The sequence below is a fragment of the Mobula birostris genome, chromosome 25 (genome assembly GCF_030028105.1).
Source record: "Mobula birostris isolate sMobBir1 chromosome 25, sMobBir1.hap1, whole genome shotgun sequence".
NCBI classification, from domain to species: Eukaryota; Metazoa; Chordata; class Chondrichthyes; order Myliobatiformes; family Myliobatidae; genus Mobula; species Mobula birostris.
Genome location: NC_092394.1, coordinates 61,637,548 through 61,656,550, shown reverse-complemented (window position 1 = coordinate 61,656,550; position 19,003 = coordinate 61,637,548). Strand labels below are relative to the sequence as shown.

At 45.8% G+C, this 19,003-nt stretch overlaps 1 protein-coding gene and 1 long non-coding RNA gene across 4 annotated transcripts in view; one reads left to right on the top strand and one right to left on the bottom strand.

Annotated features, from left to right (window-relative positions):
- The window catches only part of sfi1 (SFI1 centrin binding protein), a 246,468-nt gene that overhangs the window by 33,254 nt on the left and 194,211 nt on the right, over positions 1-19,003 (bottom strand). For 2 of the 3 annotated variants that reach the window (XM_072243230.1, XM_072243231.1), the window contains 5 exons: positions 12,199-12,375; positions 7,898-8,184; positions 5,891-5,986; positions 4,384-4,687; positions 2,448-2,607 (listed from right to left, as the gene is read on the bottom strand). In XM_072243230.1, coding sequence (XP_072099331.1) covers positions 2,448-2,607; positions 4,384-4,687; positions 5,891-5,986; positions 7,898-8,184; positions 12,199-12,375 — 1,024 coding nt within the window. Of the gene's footprint in view, positions 1-2,447; positions 2,608-3,701; positions 3,877-4,383; positions 4,688-5,890; positions 5,987-7,897; positions 8,185-12,198; positions 12,376-19,003 lie in introns of those variants that run through there. The other variant, XM_072243232.1, reaches the window with a different exon arrangement.
- The window catches only part of LOC140187691 (uncharacterized), a 68,488-nt gene continuing 49,493 nt past the window's right edge, over positions 9-19,003 (top strand). Inside the window, exons 1-4 of the long non-coding RNA XR_011883138.1 lie at positions 9-406; positions 4,405-4,546; positions 6,293-6,347; positions 12,361-12,599. This is a non-coding gene — a long non-coding RNA (uncharacterized lncRNA). The remainder of the gene's footprint in view (positions 407-4,404; positions 4,547-6,292; positions 6,348-12,360; positions 12,600-19,003) is intronic.

The following is a 19,003-nucleotide window of genomic DNA, read 5'->3' as shown; positions in this document are numbered from 1 at the left end:
AGGGTTCCTTTGAAGATCCTGACCTGGATTTACACGCTGACTTCGGTTCTTTGTGGGAATGGGACCTGTTCTCGGGGTTTCAGGACCGGCCGTTGTTCGGCATGGCAAGGGTTCAGCCTGAGAGTCCGGCTTGAATTCGGAATCCTAAGATCTCGGGGCTCTGGAGATGGGCGGATCGAAGGTTGGTGCGACGGCAAAGACCCGTGTGTCGTTGGGGGAATCGGGATATCTGCTGTGGGCCCGAAGACCCGGGAACTTTGCGATCTTCAGGCACAGAGCTCGAAAAAAGCAACATAATGGACTTCTAACACTGAAAACCAGCGAGTTGTTTGTTATGTCTCCCTGCTCACTGGCGAAAAAATGGAAGCACTTTTTTCTCCCTTATTAGGGAGAGAGAGAATCTGTGGTATGTTGAATGCCGGGTGAAACGCGAAGTCTTCAGGGGTAATTGCAAGTCTTTGTCTTTGCTATTGCTTTGCTCACGCTTGTGGGCTTGGTGACGGTGCCAATGCTAGCTTTTTTTTTGCCAGTGGGGGGAGGGGGATTGTTGCTCGCTGCCGCTTATGTGCAGGAGGGAGGGGAGCTTGGGGGGGCTTTGGAGTCTTTACATTTATCTGTCGTTCATTCTTCGGGGCACTTCTCTGTTTTCATGGATTTTTGCAAAGAAAAAGCATTTCAGGATGTATATTGTATACATTTCTCTGACATTGAATTGGACCTTTGAACCTTTGCTCAGACCCTAGGGCTGAAATGGCTAACATGAAAGGGCACAGTTTTAAGGTGCTTGGAAATAGGTACCAAGGGGATGTCAGGGGTAAGTTTTTCACACAGAGAGCAGCGGGTGCATGGATTGCACTGCCAGCAGAGATGGTGGAAGCGGATACAATAGGGTCTTTTAAGAGCCTCTTACATAGGTACAAAGAGCTTAGAAAAATAAGAGGGCTATGCGCTAGGGAAATTCTAGGCAGTGTCTGGAGTAGATTACATGGTGGACATAACATTGTGGGCCGAAGGGCTTGTAATGTGTTGTAAATTGCTATGTTCTATGTAAACAGTTCATTGGTGACACTGAATGCATACACCACAAAAATGACAGTCAGGAGATAAGGAACTCTTGCCTCACACATCAACCTGCAAAAACTTTGATCGAGGAAATGCACCAAGATTTTGTTTACACCTGCCTGATTTGTGCTGCATCAAATGTTTGTGCAGTGTGGTTTGAAACCTGGACCCTCTGATTGATAGGTGAGGGTACTGCCAGGGTGACTTGTTACTAAACTTTGGAACAGTATGTATACCTGCACATTGACCTTTTAAATACTGGGCACTACAGCACAGAAACAGACCCTTCAACGCATCTAGTCCATTGCGACCTCACCTTCCACATAGACCTGTGTGGCTGTACTAGACCATAGCCCTCTCATCCACATAACTACCAAATATTTCTTTAATGTTACACTGGCATCTTTTTCCACACACACAGCACCCTTGAGTGAAGGAGTTCCCTCTCAAATTCCCCTTAAATGTTTCACCTTTCACATTAAACCTATGACCTCTAGTCTAGTCTCACTCAAGCTGAGGGGCAAAACCTGCAAGTATATATACCTATTATAAGATCTGTAAGATCTTCCCTCATTCTCTTACACTTGAGGGAATAAAGTCCGAACCTATTCAACCTTTCCCTGTAGCTCAGGTCCTCGTCATTGTGCTGATCTGTATAAACCTACTCCGTGATCAATGTAACCTCTCTCACTTATATAGCCCATAACCCTCCAGTCTCTTCCAGCCTCGTGCCTATGAGTCTCTTAAATATCCCTATCAGCCCCAACCCCCATCCCAAGCACTACATTCCAAAGGCATAGCACTGTTTAAAAATTTACCTCTGACATCTCCCCTAAACATCCTTCACTCATTTTAGAAGCATGTCCTCTGACATTAGTCATTGCTGCTCTGGGAGCAAAAAAGGCATTGGCTGTCCACTCTATCAATGCCCTTTACCATCGTATACTGTACACCTCTACCAAATCTCCTCCACACACCCTCTCTAAAGATACCACATCCTTCGTAAAAAGAGGTAACCAGAACTGAACACAATAGTCTTATCAGGGTCTTCCCCCCTCCCCCTTTCTTTCTCCCTAGGCCTCCTGTCCTATGATCCTCTCATATCCCTTTTGCCAATCTACTGTCCAGCTCTTGGCTCCATCCCTCCCCCTCCTGTCTTCTCCTATTATTTCGGATCTCCCCCTCCCCCTCCCACTCTCAAATCTCTTATTAGCTCTTTTTTCAGTTAGTCCTGACAAAGGGTCTCGGCCCGAAACGTCGACTGTACCTCTTCTTAGAGATGCTGCCTGACCTGCTGCGTTCACCAGCAACTTTTATGTGTGTTGCTTGAAATTCCAGCATCTGCAGATTTCCTCCTGTTGGAGTCTTATCAGTTATTCATTTACCTATGTCCTGGAATGTTACACTGAGGAATTCTGTTCTGTTCCTTAAATAATCTGGAGAGGGCAGCTGTTTAGTTGTGAGTGACTGTTCAGTCAAAACTCTCTGATCCTTTTGAACTCGGTGGGCACCAAACGCACTGTTCCTATTCCGATCCTCATTTGTCTAAAATCAAAATGGGAACAAGAATTAGTTCTATTTCCCTTCAGTCCCCTGTAATGAAGGCTAGTAGACTGGGGCCCAGCACGACATGTCCAGCCCCCCCCATTTTGTACATCACAGTTGATAACACATAGTTGAACAATAGTGAAACTCTGTTAATTTGCCAGATTGGCAGATTTTGCAGACTATTGGATCTTACTCCTATTATTAACACACCTTTCATTTGCATTTTTTTAAAACAAGATGTTTCACATTACTATAATAAATTTTCCAATGAACCAAGTTTAAATGGAGTGTTAGAACTGGGCTCTGAACTGGACTCTGAACTCACTGTATATGCAAAGCCTTCACATTTCTGTGGCATCTTCAGCTCAACCTACCGCCCTCACAAACAAATGCGTTTTGAACTAGTTTCTGTCATTGAGTTACTCTGCACACATTTTCTGCATAACCAAAAGCCAAGGACATGTTGTGAATTTCTGAGTTCTGTTGCTGTTGACAAGCATGAATAACTGACTTGAAATTCATATAGTAATCGAGCTTTATGATGATGAAGGTATGATTCCATTAGATCAGATTATGAGGACACTCAGTCCTCGTTTATTGTCATTTAGAAATGCATGCATTAAGAAATGATACAATGTTCCTCCAGAGGGCTATCACAAAAAAAAACAGGACAAACCAAAGACTAACACTGACAAGATTACATAATTATAACATATAGTTACAGCAATGCAAAGCAATAACATAATTTGATAAAGAGCAGACCATGGGCACAGTAAAAAAAAAAGTCTCAAAGTTCCGATTGACTCCCGATAGTCCCCGATAGCAGGCAGCAAGAGGGAGAAACTCTCCCTGCCATAAACCTCCAGGCACCAACAACTGTCGATGCATTAGAAGCACCCAACCACAGCAGACTCCCAGTCCGTCCAAAAACTTTGAGCTTCCGACCAGCCCTCCGACACCAAGCACTGAGCACCATCTCTGCCGAGCACTTTGACCCCGTCCCAGCTGCTGAGCAACAAGCAAAGCCAAGGACTCGGGGCCTTCTCCTCGGGAGATTCTGGATCACACAGTAGCTGCGGCAGCAAAAAAGGCATTTCAGAAGTTTCACCAGATGTTCCTCTGTTCTCTCACGCCTGCCTCCATCAAATCAGGATTGTGCACGGCACCCTACTTGACAGATTACAGACAATATTCACCGGAGTGGCCGCGCAAGCTGCGTCGCGCCGCCATCTTCTCCTCCTCTGTGATTGACTGTGTAGTGACAGTCTGTAAGTGGAGATGAACATTCATAACTGGAAGATGGAATCAACATCTGAGACAAAAATATTCTGCAGGAAAGAATGGGTTGGCTTCAATCCTGCTGTCACTCAACTGAAGAAGATTTTAAATTCAGGTCAGAACAGCTTTTGCATTGCAGCAACCAGCAAACAATTTCTGGGCCACTGTTACCAGTGTAGTGCTGGAGTGGTACTGCACACACATGGAATAAAAAACAAGCTAAAGTACCAGAACTGCACAACACTGATCACTGGAGTTTAGCAATACTATGACCACTTTGATCACCTTGCACTAAAATGGATTTATTTCTGTTATAATTGACAAAATTATATTTAACTTGCTTATGATATTGTGAATAAGATGCTATGCATCTGTAATGCTGCTGCGAGTAAGCATCTCATTGCATACAAGTACTTGTGCAGAAGATAAAAAACTCAGCTTTGATTTTCTGCAGTGTTAGAAAAAAAGAGCAGCTGAAGATCATTACTGACTTACATTCTCTTTCTCCTGGCCAAGGGACAGGAATGCTGAAGGGGGCAGTAGGACTTCCATTGGCACTGGCTGCTCCTGCAGGTTATCCATGGTGGGCCACTGAGGAGCAGAATGGGCAAAGGGTGAAGACTGAAGAGTCTGTAGGTTTACCAATGGCGGTTGCCAGGTAAAATGCTCTACCGTATCATCCTCAGAAAGCTTCTTTAAGTTAGTGTAAACCATAATTTCATCAACTCTGGACTGTGCAGGAGCCTCCACTTTCTCTTCTGGAGATGACATTGAGGAGCCAAGATTCAAATCATTGATGCTGCAAATAGAAAAAGACAAGGATAAATCAACAGTAGGAAAGAATAAGTAAAACTGTAAGCACCTTTGCAGAGTGAGTGAGAGTGAGTGAGTGAGTAAGTGTGTGTGTGTGTGTGTGTGTGTGTGGTGTGTGTGTGTGTGTGTGTGTGTGTGTGTGGTGTGTGTGTGTGTGTGTGTGTGTGTGTGTGTGTGTGTGTGTGTGTGTGAGAGAGAGAGAGAGAGAGAGAGAGGAAGGAGAAAGAGAGGGAGAGGAAGGAAGGAAATGGAAGGAGGGGAGGAAGGGGAGTGGGAGAGAGGGGGAGGGAGGGGGAGTGGGAGAGAGGGGAAGTGTAGGAAGGTGGAAGGAAGTGACGAAGGGATAGGGGAGTGGGGAAATCAGAGAGCGGGTGAAAGAGGGAGGAGAGAGTGGGGGAGGAAGAGAGAGGGTGGGGGAATGGGAGAGAGGGGGAGAGGGGAAGGGGAAGAGGGAGACAGGGAAAGGGGAGAGAGGGATGGAGTGGGGAGAGAGGGAGGGAGAGGGAGCGAGGAGGAGGGGGAGGTAGAGTGGGAGAGAGGGAGGGTGGAGAGAGAGAGGGAGAGTGGGAGGAGAGTGGACGGGGAGGGGAGAGGGGGAGAGTGGAGGGGGAGAGGGGAGGGGGAAGGGGAGAGGGGAGGGGGAAGGGGGAGAGGGGAGGGGGAAGGGGGAGAGGGGAGGGGGAAGGGGGAGAGGGGAAGGGGGAGAGGGGAAGGGGGAGAGGGGAGGGGGAGAGGGGAGGGGGAGAGGGGAGGGGGAGAGGGGAGGGGGAGAGGGGAGGGGGAGAGGGGAGGGGGAGGGGGAGAGGGGAGGGGGAGAGGGGAGGGGGAGAGGGGAGGGGGAGGGGAGAGGGGGAGTGGAGAGGGAGAGTGGAGAGGGGGAGTGGAGAGGGGGAGTGGAGAGGGGGAGTGGAGAGGGATAGTGGAGAGGGATAGTGGAGGGAGAGGGGAGGGGGATGGGGACGGAGAGGGGAGGGAGAGGGGAGAGGGGAAGGGGAGGGGAGGGAGAGGAGAGAGAGGGAGGGGAGAGGGGAGAGGGGGAGGGGAGAGGGGGAGGGGAGAGGGGAGAGGGGAGAAAAGAGGGGAAATAAACTGTACAATGTTAGTGAATGCAGCCTACAAGAAACTGCTAGCTCATGTTTGTGTTCTTGAGTCAAATACACAGGACACTTTATATAATAGATATTCATACCTGTTGTTGCCATTGTCCTGAAGCTCTTTCTTTGCTGATGGTTTACTCAGGAAACTTGGTTTTCTTGGTTGCAATCTTGCCTGATGTTCAAAGTGTCTATTGATACATTGAAGCATTGAGGGATTGAATTAATCTTCAAAAGATGCCACAGTCTCTTCTCAAATTTACTTGCAATTAATCATCGTTTATACCTCTTAAGGTAATTGTGTTCATACAATTTCACTTGGTGCTCTTATTCTATTCCAATCACTTATTTCCAATGAGAAACTTACACTTTATTCCAGAACTTTGTGTCAACAATTCTTGCACCACTTGGTGTCATAACCCACCGGCCCATGTCTCTCATTTTTTTGTAGAACAACAGGTGCATAAAACAAATTATGTTTTTTTCTTTTTTTACAGATCTCTGATTAGGTGAAGGACAACACAAAGAAAAGGGCCAATATCAACAAATCGGGTATTTTCTGTGTTAATCGTCTGGTTAAAGAAAAACAAGTTTTTCAGAGTCAAAAAAAATTAGCTGTGTGGAACATTGTTATCATGATTAATAACCAAAATATTTGATTTATTTTAAGGGAGTTAAAAAAAAAAGCCACATTCGGATTATCATGGGAGGTTTAATATTCATTGCAGTTTTTTTTTAGTATTTATACATTTCATTACGAAGCCCAAAGAATTTTGCATGTTGAAACAATTTGCTCTTGCAATGCAGTGGTCTGACCTTCTCCAAATTGAAGCACATCTGATATGTCACTTCAAGCTCAGTGAAGTGTGCCTCCTGAAGTGGCAGCTTGGGAAATATAGCAGCACCAATACAAGATGAACATCACCCCAGATAATAAATTAATATATTACTCCCTAACACATTAGCACCATCTCAGGAGTATTAGCTTACGGAGAACAAGAAATGGGCACCAGATGAGGTAACAGCCCAAGACCACCATGCACTTTTAAACTTTCAGTAGTTTATTCATGTTGCAGATTTCAACTGTTCAGCATGGGCAGATAATGGATACATGGAATGGTTCATTGAATGATTACACAGGAAGAGACTAAAGCTTTAAAACTGCATAGACTGAACAGATGAGACACAAGAGATTGCAGATGCTGGAAATCTGGAGCAACATGTGAAGGAACAGGAGGAACTCAGCAGATCAGGCAGGACCAATGGAGGGAAATGGATAGTTGACATTTCAGGTCGAGACTCTTCATCAATCTCCCCTCTTTTTTTCCAGTCCTGATGAAGAGTCTTGACCTGAAATATCAACTGTCCATTTCCCTCCAAAGAAGCTGCCCAATCCACTGAGCTCCTTCAAATGTAATTTGCTACAGATTGAACTGCTCCTTATCATTGCATACCCATGGAATGAAGTCATCCTCAACAGAGTTTCATCAAAAGTACTTCCTGAATTTTAGACATTAACTTTCATGAATGACTTCTTCACCCGTTCTAGGGTGCGATTGAGCATGCATCGAAGTGAACTTGCAGATGTAGATATATTGGTCTTCCCAGTTGTCTGTGGTAAAGAATCCCATTGATTCATCACCCTCTGGCTAAAGAAATTCCTCCTTACCTCTGCTCTAAATGAATGTCCATATATTCTGAGGCTGTGCTCTCTGATCCTAGACTCCCTCACATTCTCACTACTTCCGTTCTACCTAGGCCTTTCAATATTTGATACATTTCTAAGAGATCTTCCCTCATTCTTCTAAACTCCAGGGAGTACAGACATAAAGCCATCAAGTGCTCCTCATATGCTAACCCTTTCATTCCCAGGATCATTCTCATAAACTTCTCTGAATCTTCTTCAATACTACACATCCTTTCTTAGATAAAGAGCTCACAATTCTCCAAGTGCAGTCTGACTAATGCCTTATAAAGCCTCAGCATTACATCCTTGTTTTTATAATCTAGTCCTCTCAATAGCCCACAATATGACTGACAATTGATATGTCCACATATGTGCATTACATATCATAAGACAGAAAGGCAAGAAGTTTGCTTACAAATTGGCAAAGTCTGTGTCACCCAGCAGCATTGTTGGAAAGCTATCACATTGGATTGGATTTGCTGAAGCCTTTGGAATCATTTTCCTGGATGAACTCTTCAAGATTTGAGTTTTTGTACCAACATTCTTCGCTTTGCAAACATCAGTGACTGGAAGCTTGAAGGCCACATTTTTTTTCCCTGCCACGGCAGTGGATGTCTGCTTCAACCTCTCCTTTTTGCAGAGTACCCTCTGCTTCCATATCATTGCACAGCGATAGACAACCTGATGAAGGCTATAAGCAGTCTGGGGAGAAAGGTTTGAAGTTCAATGAAGATTAAATTAAATGTCAGCTATTATGATCAATACATAGGTCAATATTCCAAGATTTTTATTAATTTATACAAGTTGTGAGCATCGCTCACTATTACTTGCCTTGTTTAATTATCCCTGAAGTGGTTGTCAGCCACCTTCTTGAATTACTGCAGTCCCTTTGGGGAAGAGTACTCTCACACCCAACAAAGCAACAATAATATACAAAGCAACACACACAAAATGTTGGAGCATCAGGAAGCATCTATGGAAATGAATAAACAGTTGGTGTCTTAGGCTGTGACCTTTCTTCAGGACTGGAAGGGAAGGGGGAAGACACCAGAATAAAAAGGTGGGGGGAGGCAACGGAGGATAGCTAGATAGGTGAAGCCAGGTGGGTAGTAAAGATTAAGGATCAGAGAGGAAGGAATCTGATGTAAGTAGGAGCAGACAGTGGACCACAGGAGAAAGGGAAGGAAGAGGGGATCGGGGGGGGGGGGGGTGTGATTGGCAGGTGAGAAGAGGCAAAAGGCCAGAAGAGGGAACAGAAGAAGAAGGGAGGGGGAGGAATTTTTTTTTTAACTGGAAGGAGACATTGATTCCATTAGGTTGGAGGCTACTCAGACAGAATATAAGGTGTTGCTCCTTCACCCTGAGGATGGCCTCATCTATAAGCAGTTGTAGCACTTTGGCTACTTGCAGGGATAAGTGATGGGAGAGAGATTAGTGGGGAGGGACAAACAAACAAGGGAATCACATGAACCCCGTGGGAAGTGGAGAGAGGTGGGGAGGTTGGAAATGGAAATGGAAATGGCGGAAGTTGTGGAGAATCATGTGTTGAATGCAGAAGCTCATGGGTAGTAAGGACAAGAGGAACTCTATCATTGTTGAGGCGACAAGAAGACAGAGAAGATGTGGGTGAGGGCAGCATCAATGATGGAAGAAGAGAAACCCTGTTCTTTGAAGAAGGACATCTGTGATATCCTGGAAAGGAAAGCCATATCTTGGGAACAGATGCGGCAGAAATGAAGGAACTGAGAAAAGGGATTAGTACTTTTAAAAAAGACAAGAGTAAGAAGAAGTATACTCAAGATAGCTGTGGGAGTTGTAGGTTTATAAAAGATATAAAAGAGAGATCGAGAAAGGGGAGAGAGGCGTCAGAACTGGACCAAGTGAATTTAAGGGCAGGGTAGAAGTTAGAGGCAAATTTGATAAAATTAACAAGCTCAGTATGGGTGCATGAAACAGCACCAATGCAGTCATCACTGTAGCAGAGGAAGAGTTAGGGAGCATTATCAGGGAAGGCTTGGAACATGGACTATTCTACGTAGTGACAGGCATAGCTGGAGCTCATGTGGGTGCCCATTGCTGCCCCTTGAGTCTGGAAAAAGTGGGAGGTGCTGAAGGAAAAGTTTTTGAGGGTGAAGACCAGTCCTGCCAGACAGAGGAGGGTAGTGGTGGAGGGCAACTGGTTGGTTCTTTTACCCGTGAATCTTGTTCTCATAGTCATACTTTATTGATCCACAAAATCTCCTGTTTGTTCTCCTCAACAGTGAATCCCCTATCACAATAGCTTGTCTATTCTCCCCCTTCCCTTTTGAACTACAGAGTCAGATTCAATTCCAGAGACCTGATTACTGTAATTTTCTTCTGCTACTTCATCTCCCACCTCACCCCCGGCAACAATATCCAAAGCCTGTTTATTATACCTGTTCTTGAGGGGAATGGCCACAGGGATACTCTGCACTGGCTGCCTATCTCCTTTACCCCCTCCTGAAGGTCACCCAGTTACCTGTGCCCTACACCTCGGGTATAACTACCTCCCTATATGACCAGACGATCAACTCCTCAGCCTCCCAAATGATCTGGAATTCATCCAACTCTCCAGTTTCATTTCCTTAACATAGTTTGAAAGAACCTGCAGCTGGATGCGCTTTCTGCAGGTGTAATCATCAGGGACACTGGAGGTCTCCCTGCCTTCCCACATCCTGTAAGAGGCATATTCTACTCTTAACTGTACAATAAAATAGAACAAAAGCCTGTCTTCTCCTATCATTTCGGATCTCCCTCTCCTCCTCCCACTTTCAAATCTCTTACTATCTCTTCTTTCAGTTAGTACTCACAAAGGGTCTCGGCCCGAAACGTCGACTGTACCTCTTCTCATAGATGCTGCCTGGCCTGCTGTGTTCACCAGCAATTTTTATGTGTGTTGCTTCAATGATGTTCACTTTCTTTCTTTTCTTTGCTATACTGGAGTATTAGACTAAATGTTTGTACAGCTCCACCAGTTTCTTCAGTATGATCAAAAAGAAAGTCCTATGTTATTCCATTGCCCCATTCAATGTTTATTACTAAAGCAATATTCTTCCTTTAGCATGTCTTTCCCTCTACCTATTTGATAGAGCTTTGAACTGTCTCAGCTGTTTCCTGCACATGTGAGCTCCTCCTAGATAAAGCAACAATAAGAGATCCCTCGGTATACCTTACTAGCCTCTGCAGTCAATGGACTATACTTCGCAATTGCACGGAACAGAACACTACAACACAGTACAAGTCCTCTGGCCTACAATATGGTGCTGATCTTTTAATCTACTTTAATATCAATATAACCCTTCCTTCCTACACAGCCCTCCATTTTTTAAAATCATCTATATGCCAATCTAAAAGTTTCTTAAAAACCCCTAATCTGCCTCTAAAGTAACCCCTGGCAGGGTATTCCAGGCACTCACCATTCTTTGTGTAAAAAACTTACCTCTGACATCCCAACTCCTATACTTTCCCCCAATCACCTTGAACTTATGCACCTGGGGAAGTCTCTGGCCATCCACTCGATCTATGTCACATATTATTTTGTACACATCTATCAGTCACCTCTCATTCTCCTTTGCTCCAAAGTAAAAGCCTAGCTTGCTCAACCCATCCTGAGAAGACATGCTCACTAATCCAATCAGCACCCTGGTAAATCTCCTCTGCACCCTCTCTGAAGCTTCCACATCCTTCCTATGAGGCGACCAGACCAGAACACAATGTTCTATTTTTTCTTCACCTTCAGTGAAATACCACTATCAGATTCACACTGCCTTCTCTTCTAGGAGACTGCTTCCTCTGCTTTTCTACCTTCACCAGCTATTCCCCTTCCCATGCAACCACTGGAGATATAACATCTCATCTTTCATCTCCTCCTTCCTACCATCTACAGCTCCAAATAGCCCTTTTAAGTAAAGCAGTAATTTAGCTGCTCTTCTTCCAATCCACTGTGTTGCATTCAGTTTTCATGGATGATCTCCACTCTAACGAAGAAACCAAATGCAGATTGTCTATCACTTTAATTCTCCATCACACTTTCGGCTTGACCCTTCTCTCTGCACCCTTGTACACTGTTCATCCAGGCCCAGCATAAAGTTGATAAATAACATCCCACCTTCTGTCTGGGCATGATGCAGCCTCTGGGACTCAATACCAAATTCAGCAATTTCAGGTTTTTATTTCTGTATCCTTAGAATTACTTCTAAGGCATACAGAAATACTTTCCCGTCCATGTACCAGTCCAAGTTTCTCTCAAATGTTATCTGGTGTGAGTCCATTATGTTGACTCATTTGTCCTCTCTCCATAAACTGAATATTTCCAACATTTCCTTCCGATTTCCATTCACTGCAAACAACTCTGAACTGTATTCTGTTGTTTTATAAGTTCCTTTGTTTGTTTTATTCCCTCTATAACTTCCCTCAATTTTATAAACAATGCTCACCATTTCAGATGCTCCCTTTGACCTACAGTTCTTCCCCGTCCCTCGTTACAACTTAAAACTTAAACTTGCTTTTCAGCTGCCTGTTTCAACCTGAAACGTTAACCACAGATGCTGCCTGACTTACTGAGTGTCCACAGAACTTGCTTTTTTATATTCAGAAACAAACTTATTGCTCCTTATGACGCTGTTGCTTGTGAATGCAAAGATTCAGAGAGATTCATAGATGTCAACTTCAAACCTCCCTGCTTCAGGGTCTTACCTTCACTTGATGTTCAACAGAAATATGCCTGCGCAACTGGATCATGTCAGAGGTATACTGAAGAATTGCAGCAACTCCCATTCGCAAAAGGTGACTCTGATAGTTTTCCACTGCTTTTGCAATGCGTAATCTTTTTCTCTGTTGCTCTCTCATGTTTATCAGCCAGGCATCAAACACCTGAAAAGGAAATAGGCCGGAGGCTGAAGACCTTAACTACAGCAAGAGTACACTTCAGTCTTCTCATTCCAAAGGGTGCGTCCCGGCTACCGCTGTACCCCTGCATGCTTCGCGGATTGGGATCGGGTCGCTGCCCGGAGGGTGGGGGCTACTGCACCACCCCAACCTGCGACGGCTCAGTCTAACACACCATCATCAGTGTGCTCAGCGCTGTCCCAATTCCGGTAAGTAATACTACACTGTACATACATTATTTCTACTTTATATCGGCTGTGTATTTTTACGTGTTATTTGGTATGATTTGGCAGCTTCATAGCCTAAAGGTTACTGGAGGGTGTTTTGCCAAAAGCGCTTGTGTGAGATTTTCTGCCGAGAGCACTTGCGCCGTGTTTTTGCCAACGGCGCTTGCGTGAGATTTTCGCTACAGAGAACAGTGCAGGCAATCGTTGTAGAGAAGTATTTCTAATTTATATAGGCTGTGTATTTATCATATCATTCCTGCTTTTACTATATGTTACTGTTAGTTTAGGTTTTATGTGTTATTTGGCATGATTTGGTAGGTTATTTTTGGGTCTGCGAACACTCACAAATTTTTCCCATATAAATAAATTGCTTTCTCGCTTTACGACATTCCAGCTTATAAACCGTTTCATAGGAACGTTCTACCTTCGGATGGCGGGGGAAACCTGTATTTCTATGTTACATTGACTGTTCTAGTCTGATCTGGGTCGACATTTACATGCCGGGCGGCACCTAGTTAATTAGCATGTTTATTTCGGCTTTTTTCTTAAAGATGTGCTGTGTGCCTCCGGGCTACCGCTGCATTCTCCACGAATCGGTATCTGTCCAGGGCCCAGGGGTTGGGGTGGTGGGGCACTGGGGTGTCATCTCATCATCGTCTGTTTCCATTAGGGCAGGCAGCTCATCTTCTCCTATGACTGGCCGCCTCGATATCAAAGGTCGAGGTTCGTCATCTGCTGTGGCTGATGTGGAAGGCTTGCTTGACTGCTGAGCCTCGTGCAGTTTTCTATCATACAGTTCTTTGTAAGCACTCAAACCATCTTGCAAATATGCCCTAAACCGATGTACCCTTTCAAAATTAAAGTCATACTTTATCATTGCAGCAAAAATCTCACGCAGTTGCTTCACGTTCAGTTCCTGGACGACTTCACCTTCTGTCCATTTGCTGCTGTATTCGGTTTCGATTATTATCCTTTCTTCTTCCAATTGCATCAGCTCTTCATCTATCAGCTCTTGGTCATGGGATGCCAAAACCTCTTCAACATCATCTTCGTCAACTTCCACAAGCCAAACTCACTTTGTCCTTACTTCGTTCACCACGATCGAAACACTTAATTATGTCTAGTTTTATGCTAAGTGTAATACCCTTACGAGCTCTTTTAGGCTTTTCCGATACCTTAGAACTCATCTTGCAAACAGCTGCTCACAGACACGTGTTTAAGCAATGCCGGCTAGATGCTGTTCCTGGGGAGAGTGGCTGCTCGGGGTGCGCGCTGCCTTTTTTCGTAACAGTGAAAACACCTTCTGTTAGCGAAAACAGGGAACTAACATAGGTCTTTCGTAACAGTAAGGTTTCGTAAAGCGGACATCTGTACACTCAAATCAGTGTGAGTTGATCAGTCTGCTGGCCCGGTGAAAGAAGCTGTCCCGGAGCCCATTGGTCCTGGCTTTTATGCTGCGGTACCGTTTCCCAGATGGTAGCAGCTGGAATAGATTGTGGTTGGGGTGACTCGGGTCCCCAGTGATCCTTCAGGCCCTTTTTTCACACTTGTCTTTGTAAATGTCCTGATACATGGAAAGTTCACAACTACAGATGTGCCGGGCTGTCCGCACCACTCTCCGCAGAATCCTGCGATTAAGGGAGGTACAGTTCCCATACCAGGCAGTGATGCAGCCAGTCAGGATGCTCTCAATTGTGCCCCTGTAGGAAGTTCTTAGGATTTGGGGGCCCGTACCAAACTTCCTCAACCGTCTGAGGTGAAAGAGGTGCTGTTGTGCTTTTTTCACCGCACAGTTGGAGTGTACAGACCACGTGAGGTCTGCAGTGAAGTGGATGCCGAGGAACTTAAAGCTGTTTACCGCATCAACCCCAGATCCATTGATGTCAATAGGGGTTAGCTCATCTCCATTCCTCCTGTAATCTACAACCAGCTCCTTTGTTTTTGCAACATTGAGGGAGAGGTTGTTTTCTTGACACCACTGTGTCAGAGAGGTGACTTCTTCCCTGTCGGCCACCTCGTTATTGTTTAAGATTAGGCCAATCAATGTAGTGTTGGCGGCAAATTTAATTAACAGGTTAGAATTGTGGGTGGCGACACAATCAGGAGTATACAGGGTGTTACGTACCCCGTAACTGGGTTGCCAAACCAGCAGAAATGGATCACTCAGTTGGATTCTGGATTACTAGAACTAAGAAAGTTTTATTAAAGAAACAAGCAACACAGTAATCGAAAGGATAATAAATGCAACAGTTCAGCAATGATAAACACACATGTGCACAGAATTAAGATAACAGAATCAATCAAGCTCTATCGTTGTCTAGGGGTAAATGACCAATTTCAAAGTGACACAAAGTTCAGTCCAATTTAGTTCAGTTCGCAGTAATCGTTGCCATGGCGATGGACAACGTGGGGGGGGGAGGGAGAGAGAGAACGAGAACGACTGATCATTCAGAACGGCTTCCACTCACAGACCGGCGATATTGCTCACTAGCAGCTTTCGGGCAGGTCCTTGGTGATGTCACCTGAGGTCACCGACTGTGACCCCTCCTCCAGATGCGGTCAATCCTCTGCAGTGAACCCAGCACCCAAGCAAGGGCGGACACACACCAGGTTCCCGCTGATCGTAACTTTCCACCCTGTGCGTTTAAGCTGATCCCCCGATCAGCCGTCCAAGAGCTTCCCACCGACTCATGAGAGGCGCACCGCTTCCAGGGTCTCGTTACCTCGGGTGTCGTGTGTCCTGCCTTAGCGAACCTGTCCCTTTTTATCCCCCTGCTGGGGTATCGTCTGTCCATCACTTCAAACAGTTCAGGGTTCAAAGGGGGAGCCGCTCTAGACAGCTCTCTCTCCCGTCCCTTCATTACACATCTCCAGATGCTGCTTCATTGTTCCTTATCTCTCCTTCCCCTGAGGACAGGTGGCAGACCAACTGCTGATGCCACTGATGCTAGCCCAGGCCAGCAAACATCTTAATTTATGTGTATTCTCGTCACAAGGGAGTAAAGGAGGGGACTTAGAACACAGCCCTGAGGGGCTCCTGTGTTGAGAGTCAGAGGGGTGGAGGTGAGGGAGCCCACTCTTACCACCTGCTGGCGATCTGACAGGAAGTCCAGGATCCAACTGCACAAGGCAGGGTCCAGGCTGAGGTCTCTGAGCTTCCTGTCGAGCCTGGATGGAATTATGGTGTTGAACGCTGAACTGTAGTCCAAGAAGAGCATTCTCACAGAAGCAGCCACCACTCCCCAGACTTTCAGTGTTACTCTTTTCTTGATGTCATCTTTTACTTAGTAGGGTCTGAAGAGGTCCACCGTTGTGAAGTGGAATGGTGCAGCAGGTTCAGTTCTTTCTGGCAGCAAGTCACCCATTACTTGTTGATACTTCCTTGCTTTTGCCTTCCTGCAAAGCATGCAGCCATCGACAATTTTTGGGTAATTTTCCTTCCCCTTATGACCCATGCCTTTCTTCTCATCTTGAGCAAGGTTCAGGCCACTCCGTCATGACTCTCATTGTAGGCCTCCTGAGTTAACAGTATGGAAACCCTGGTGTCATAGGGCAAGATGGGAACACCAACTTGAACTTCTTTGAAGATTTGCACTCGGTCACTGCAAACCAACAGCCCAGAGTCTTGGTTTTTGTAGACTACCAGCCTGTCTGTAGTGGTGCTTGGGAAGGTTGCGCCCTTTTGTGCTGCTAGAAAAATGTCTCTTAGAGCATCTTCTCGTTCCCTTACTGAGATGACTCCTGCCAAAGAAACTGCCTCCCACTTTGGACTGTCCATGGCTTGATTTTGTCCAATGAACTTTTTTGCTACTCTCCAGATCCATGTGTAGCCCCCCTGACCAGCCTCAGGGTTGCTCAGCTCACTGTCATCTAGGGAAACAGCCCTCGGCCCCACCAAACTGGATAATTAGTTTGTGTGGATGCTGTGTGATGTACCCCACCCCACCCAAATAACAGACAATACACCAGATACGAATAAATGATTTACAGTATATAGATATTACTGGAACTATATAATTAATAGAGAATAAAATATAAAAGGCGCCACACTTATCAAAGTTCAATCTCTTCCTGCACAAACAGTTGGAGCTCAGGACCCTCCTTCTTCACCCTGCGATCCCCTCAAACCACCTCGACCTGCCGCCTGGGACCAACAATGGTGGTCAACCAGACGCTCCACACGAGTCCATCTCCGTCTCCTCTCCTCGCCGAACACCCTGGACCTCGGACTCCTGCTCGGGGTCCGACCCTGTTAGCGGACTCACAGCACCTGGTCCATCCTCTGTCTCTCTCTCCCGCCTTCTGCCCAAAAACCCACGCATACAATATCTTACAGACACACAGAAAGCATAACAACTAACCCAATTGGTTCATTCATCCTCTTATCAATGGATAATCCAAAACAAACTGCTAGCGGGAGGACTTTTTCAGCAGTTAACATAACAAAGAAGCCCTTTCAATTATAACATAACAAAGAAGCCATATTAATTAGACTACGCAGTGACATAATGAAAACAGAATCCCCTTACACATGCAACTGTTTTGACTAGTCGAGTTAGAACACTGAACTGCTTGATGTCCACAAGGCTTCGGATGGCGGTCTCCATTGTTCTGTTTTGACTTGGTACTGTTTTTGTGCTGGTCCTTGTTTCTTTGCCTTGGCCCTTGTCAAAGCAGCAACAAATGCCTTCTTTTGCAACTTGTTGATGCTTTCCCTGGCAGTGGCTGCTAGTTCTTTGGCTGATTTCATTGGCCACTCATTCACTGGCAAACTCAAAAACTTTGGCCCATTTTGCCACTCTGAGTCTTCATCCAGGTCCTGAGGGCTGGCTCCTCTAGTGATTACATCAGCAATATTTTGCGGACCAGGAATCTACCACCAGTCCTGGATTCCTGTGTTATTTTGAATCTCTCAGATCCTATTTGGAAAGAATGTTTGATAGCCATAGCTTTCTCGCTGTACTGCACCAAGGACTGTTTGGCTATCAACGAAATGGTACCACCTCCCAACCTGGATTGGCTATGCAGCTCAAAGTACTTTCTCAGGTGTGAGGCAAACACTGCTCCATACATCTCTGCTTTGACAGCATCACCTTTGTGATCCAAGGAAGTAAATTTGGCTTTAGATCCCACCAGCCTGACAATTGAGCCCTGGTCCGAGTTCCACCTTCGGTACATCACTGCTCCATAGGCGTGCTCGCTTCCATCAGACAACATGATTCCCCAGGGTCCCTCAGTGAAACATGGGGGAGTCAGTGCCCTGGTGAGCTTTACCTTGCCAAGTTAAATGTACTCCTCGAAGAGCTTAATTGCATCCTCCCTGAAGCCATCTGAGAGTGCAATGTCCCATGTGTCTTTGACTGGACACCTTCCGCCCTTTGCCTCTTGGAACACCCTTCGTACCAGATTAGCTCCCTTCTGCTTAGCAGGAGTTACCAGGCCAACTGGGTCTTACAGCCCTGATACTTGGCTGAGCAGTTCTCTTTGTGTCGGGGGGTTTGGCGTCTGGTCTCTGATTTGCTCTTGTAGAAGGTCTTGGCCAAGTCTCATTTTTTTTCTTTCTCTTCGAGAAATTGATTGCAATCATGACATGGAGCTTGTCCTCTTCTACTGTGTAGCCCAGGCCAAGTGCCTTGTTGTCATCATCACGCATTTGGTTTGGCAAGACCGTGGTGTCTGCATTGGACTTCTCCAGCTTGTCCCTGTACCCTTTCCTCTCACTTTGCCCAGAAAAGACCCAAGGCTTGAGCTCGAAACCTCCGGCCTTCAGGATCTGCTCCACATTTGCCGTGATGGATTTCAGCTGGACAAGGTTGTTGTGGGATGTGAGAATGTCATCAACGTGGCTGTCATGTTGGAACACCTGCCGCTCCTCTTTGAGGTGGCTGAAAGGAGGGAGGTTAGCAGTTTTGCACATTGCTAGCTGCGCAATGCACCCTGCTGGTTTATCTCTGGTGTTCACCCTTGTGATTGCGTATTCCCCCAGTTCCTCGTCCTCGGAGTCTCGCCAGAGGAATCTATGCAAGGGCACTTCTCGGTCTTCCAACCAAACCGAATTGTACATCTTTTTTATATCACCCAGGGCAGCGTATACTCCACCCCTGAATCTGAGTAGGACAGTGCAAATCTGGTTGAGGACATCTGGACCTTTCATTAGCAGGTCATTCAAGATCATGCCTCTGAACTTTTGGCTGCTGTTCCACACGAGTCCCACTGGGGTCATGACAGAGGGCGGATTCGGAGCAATAAGGTGACTCACGTACCAGACTGGCCCGTTCCAGTTGAAGACCGTGTTTTTGGACAATTTCATTGCAGCCCTTCGATCGACCACGTCATGCACTTGAGCAGTGTAGGCAGTTTTCCACTCAGGTTCCTTGGCTAGTTGC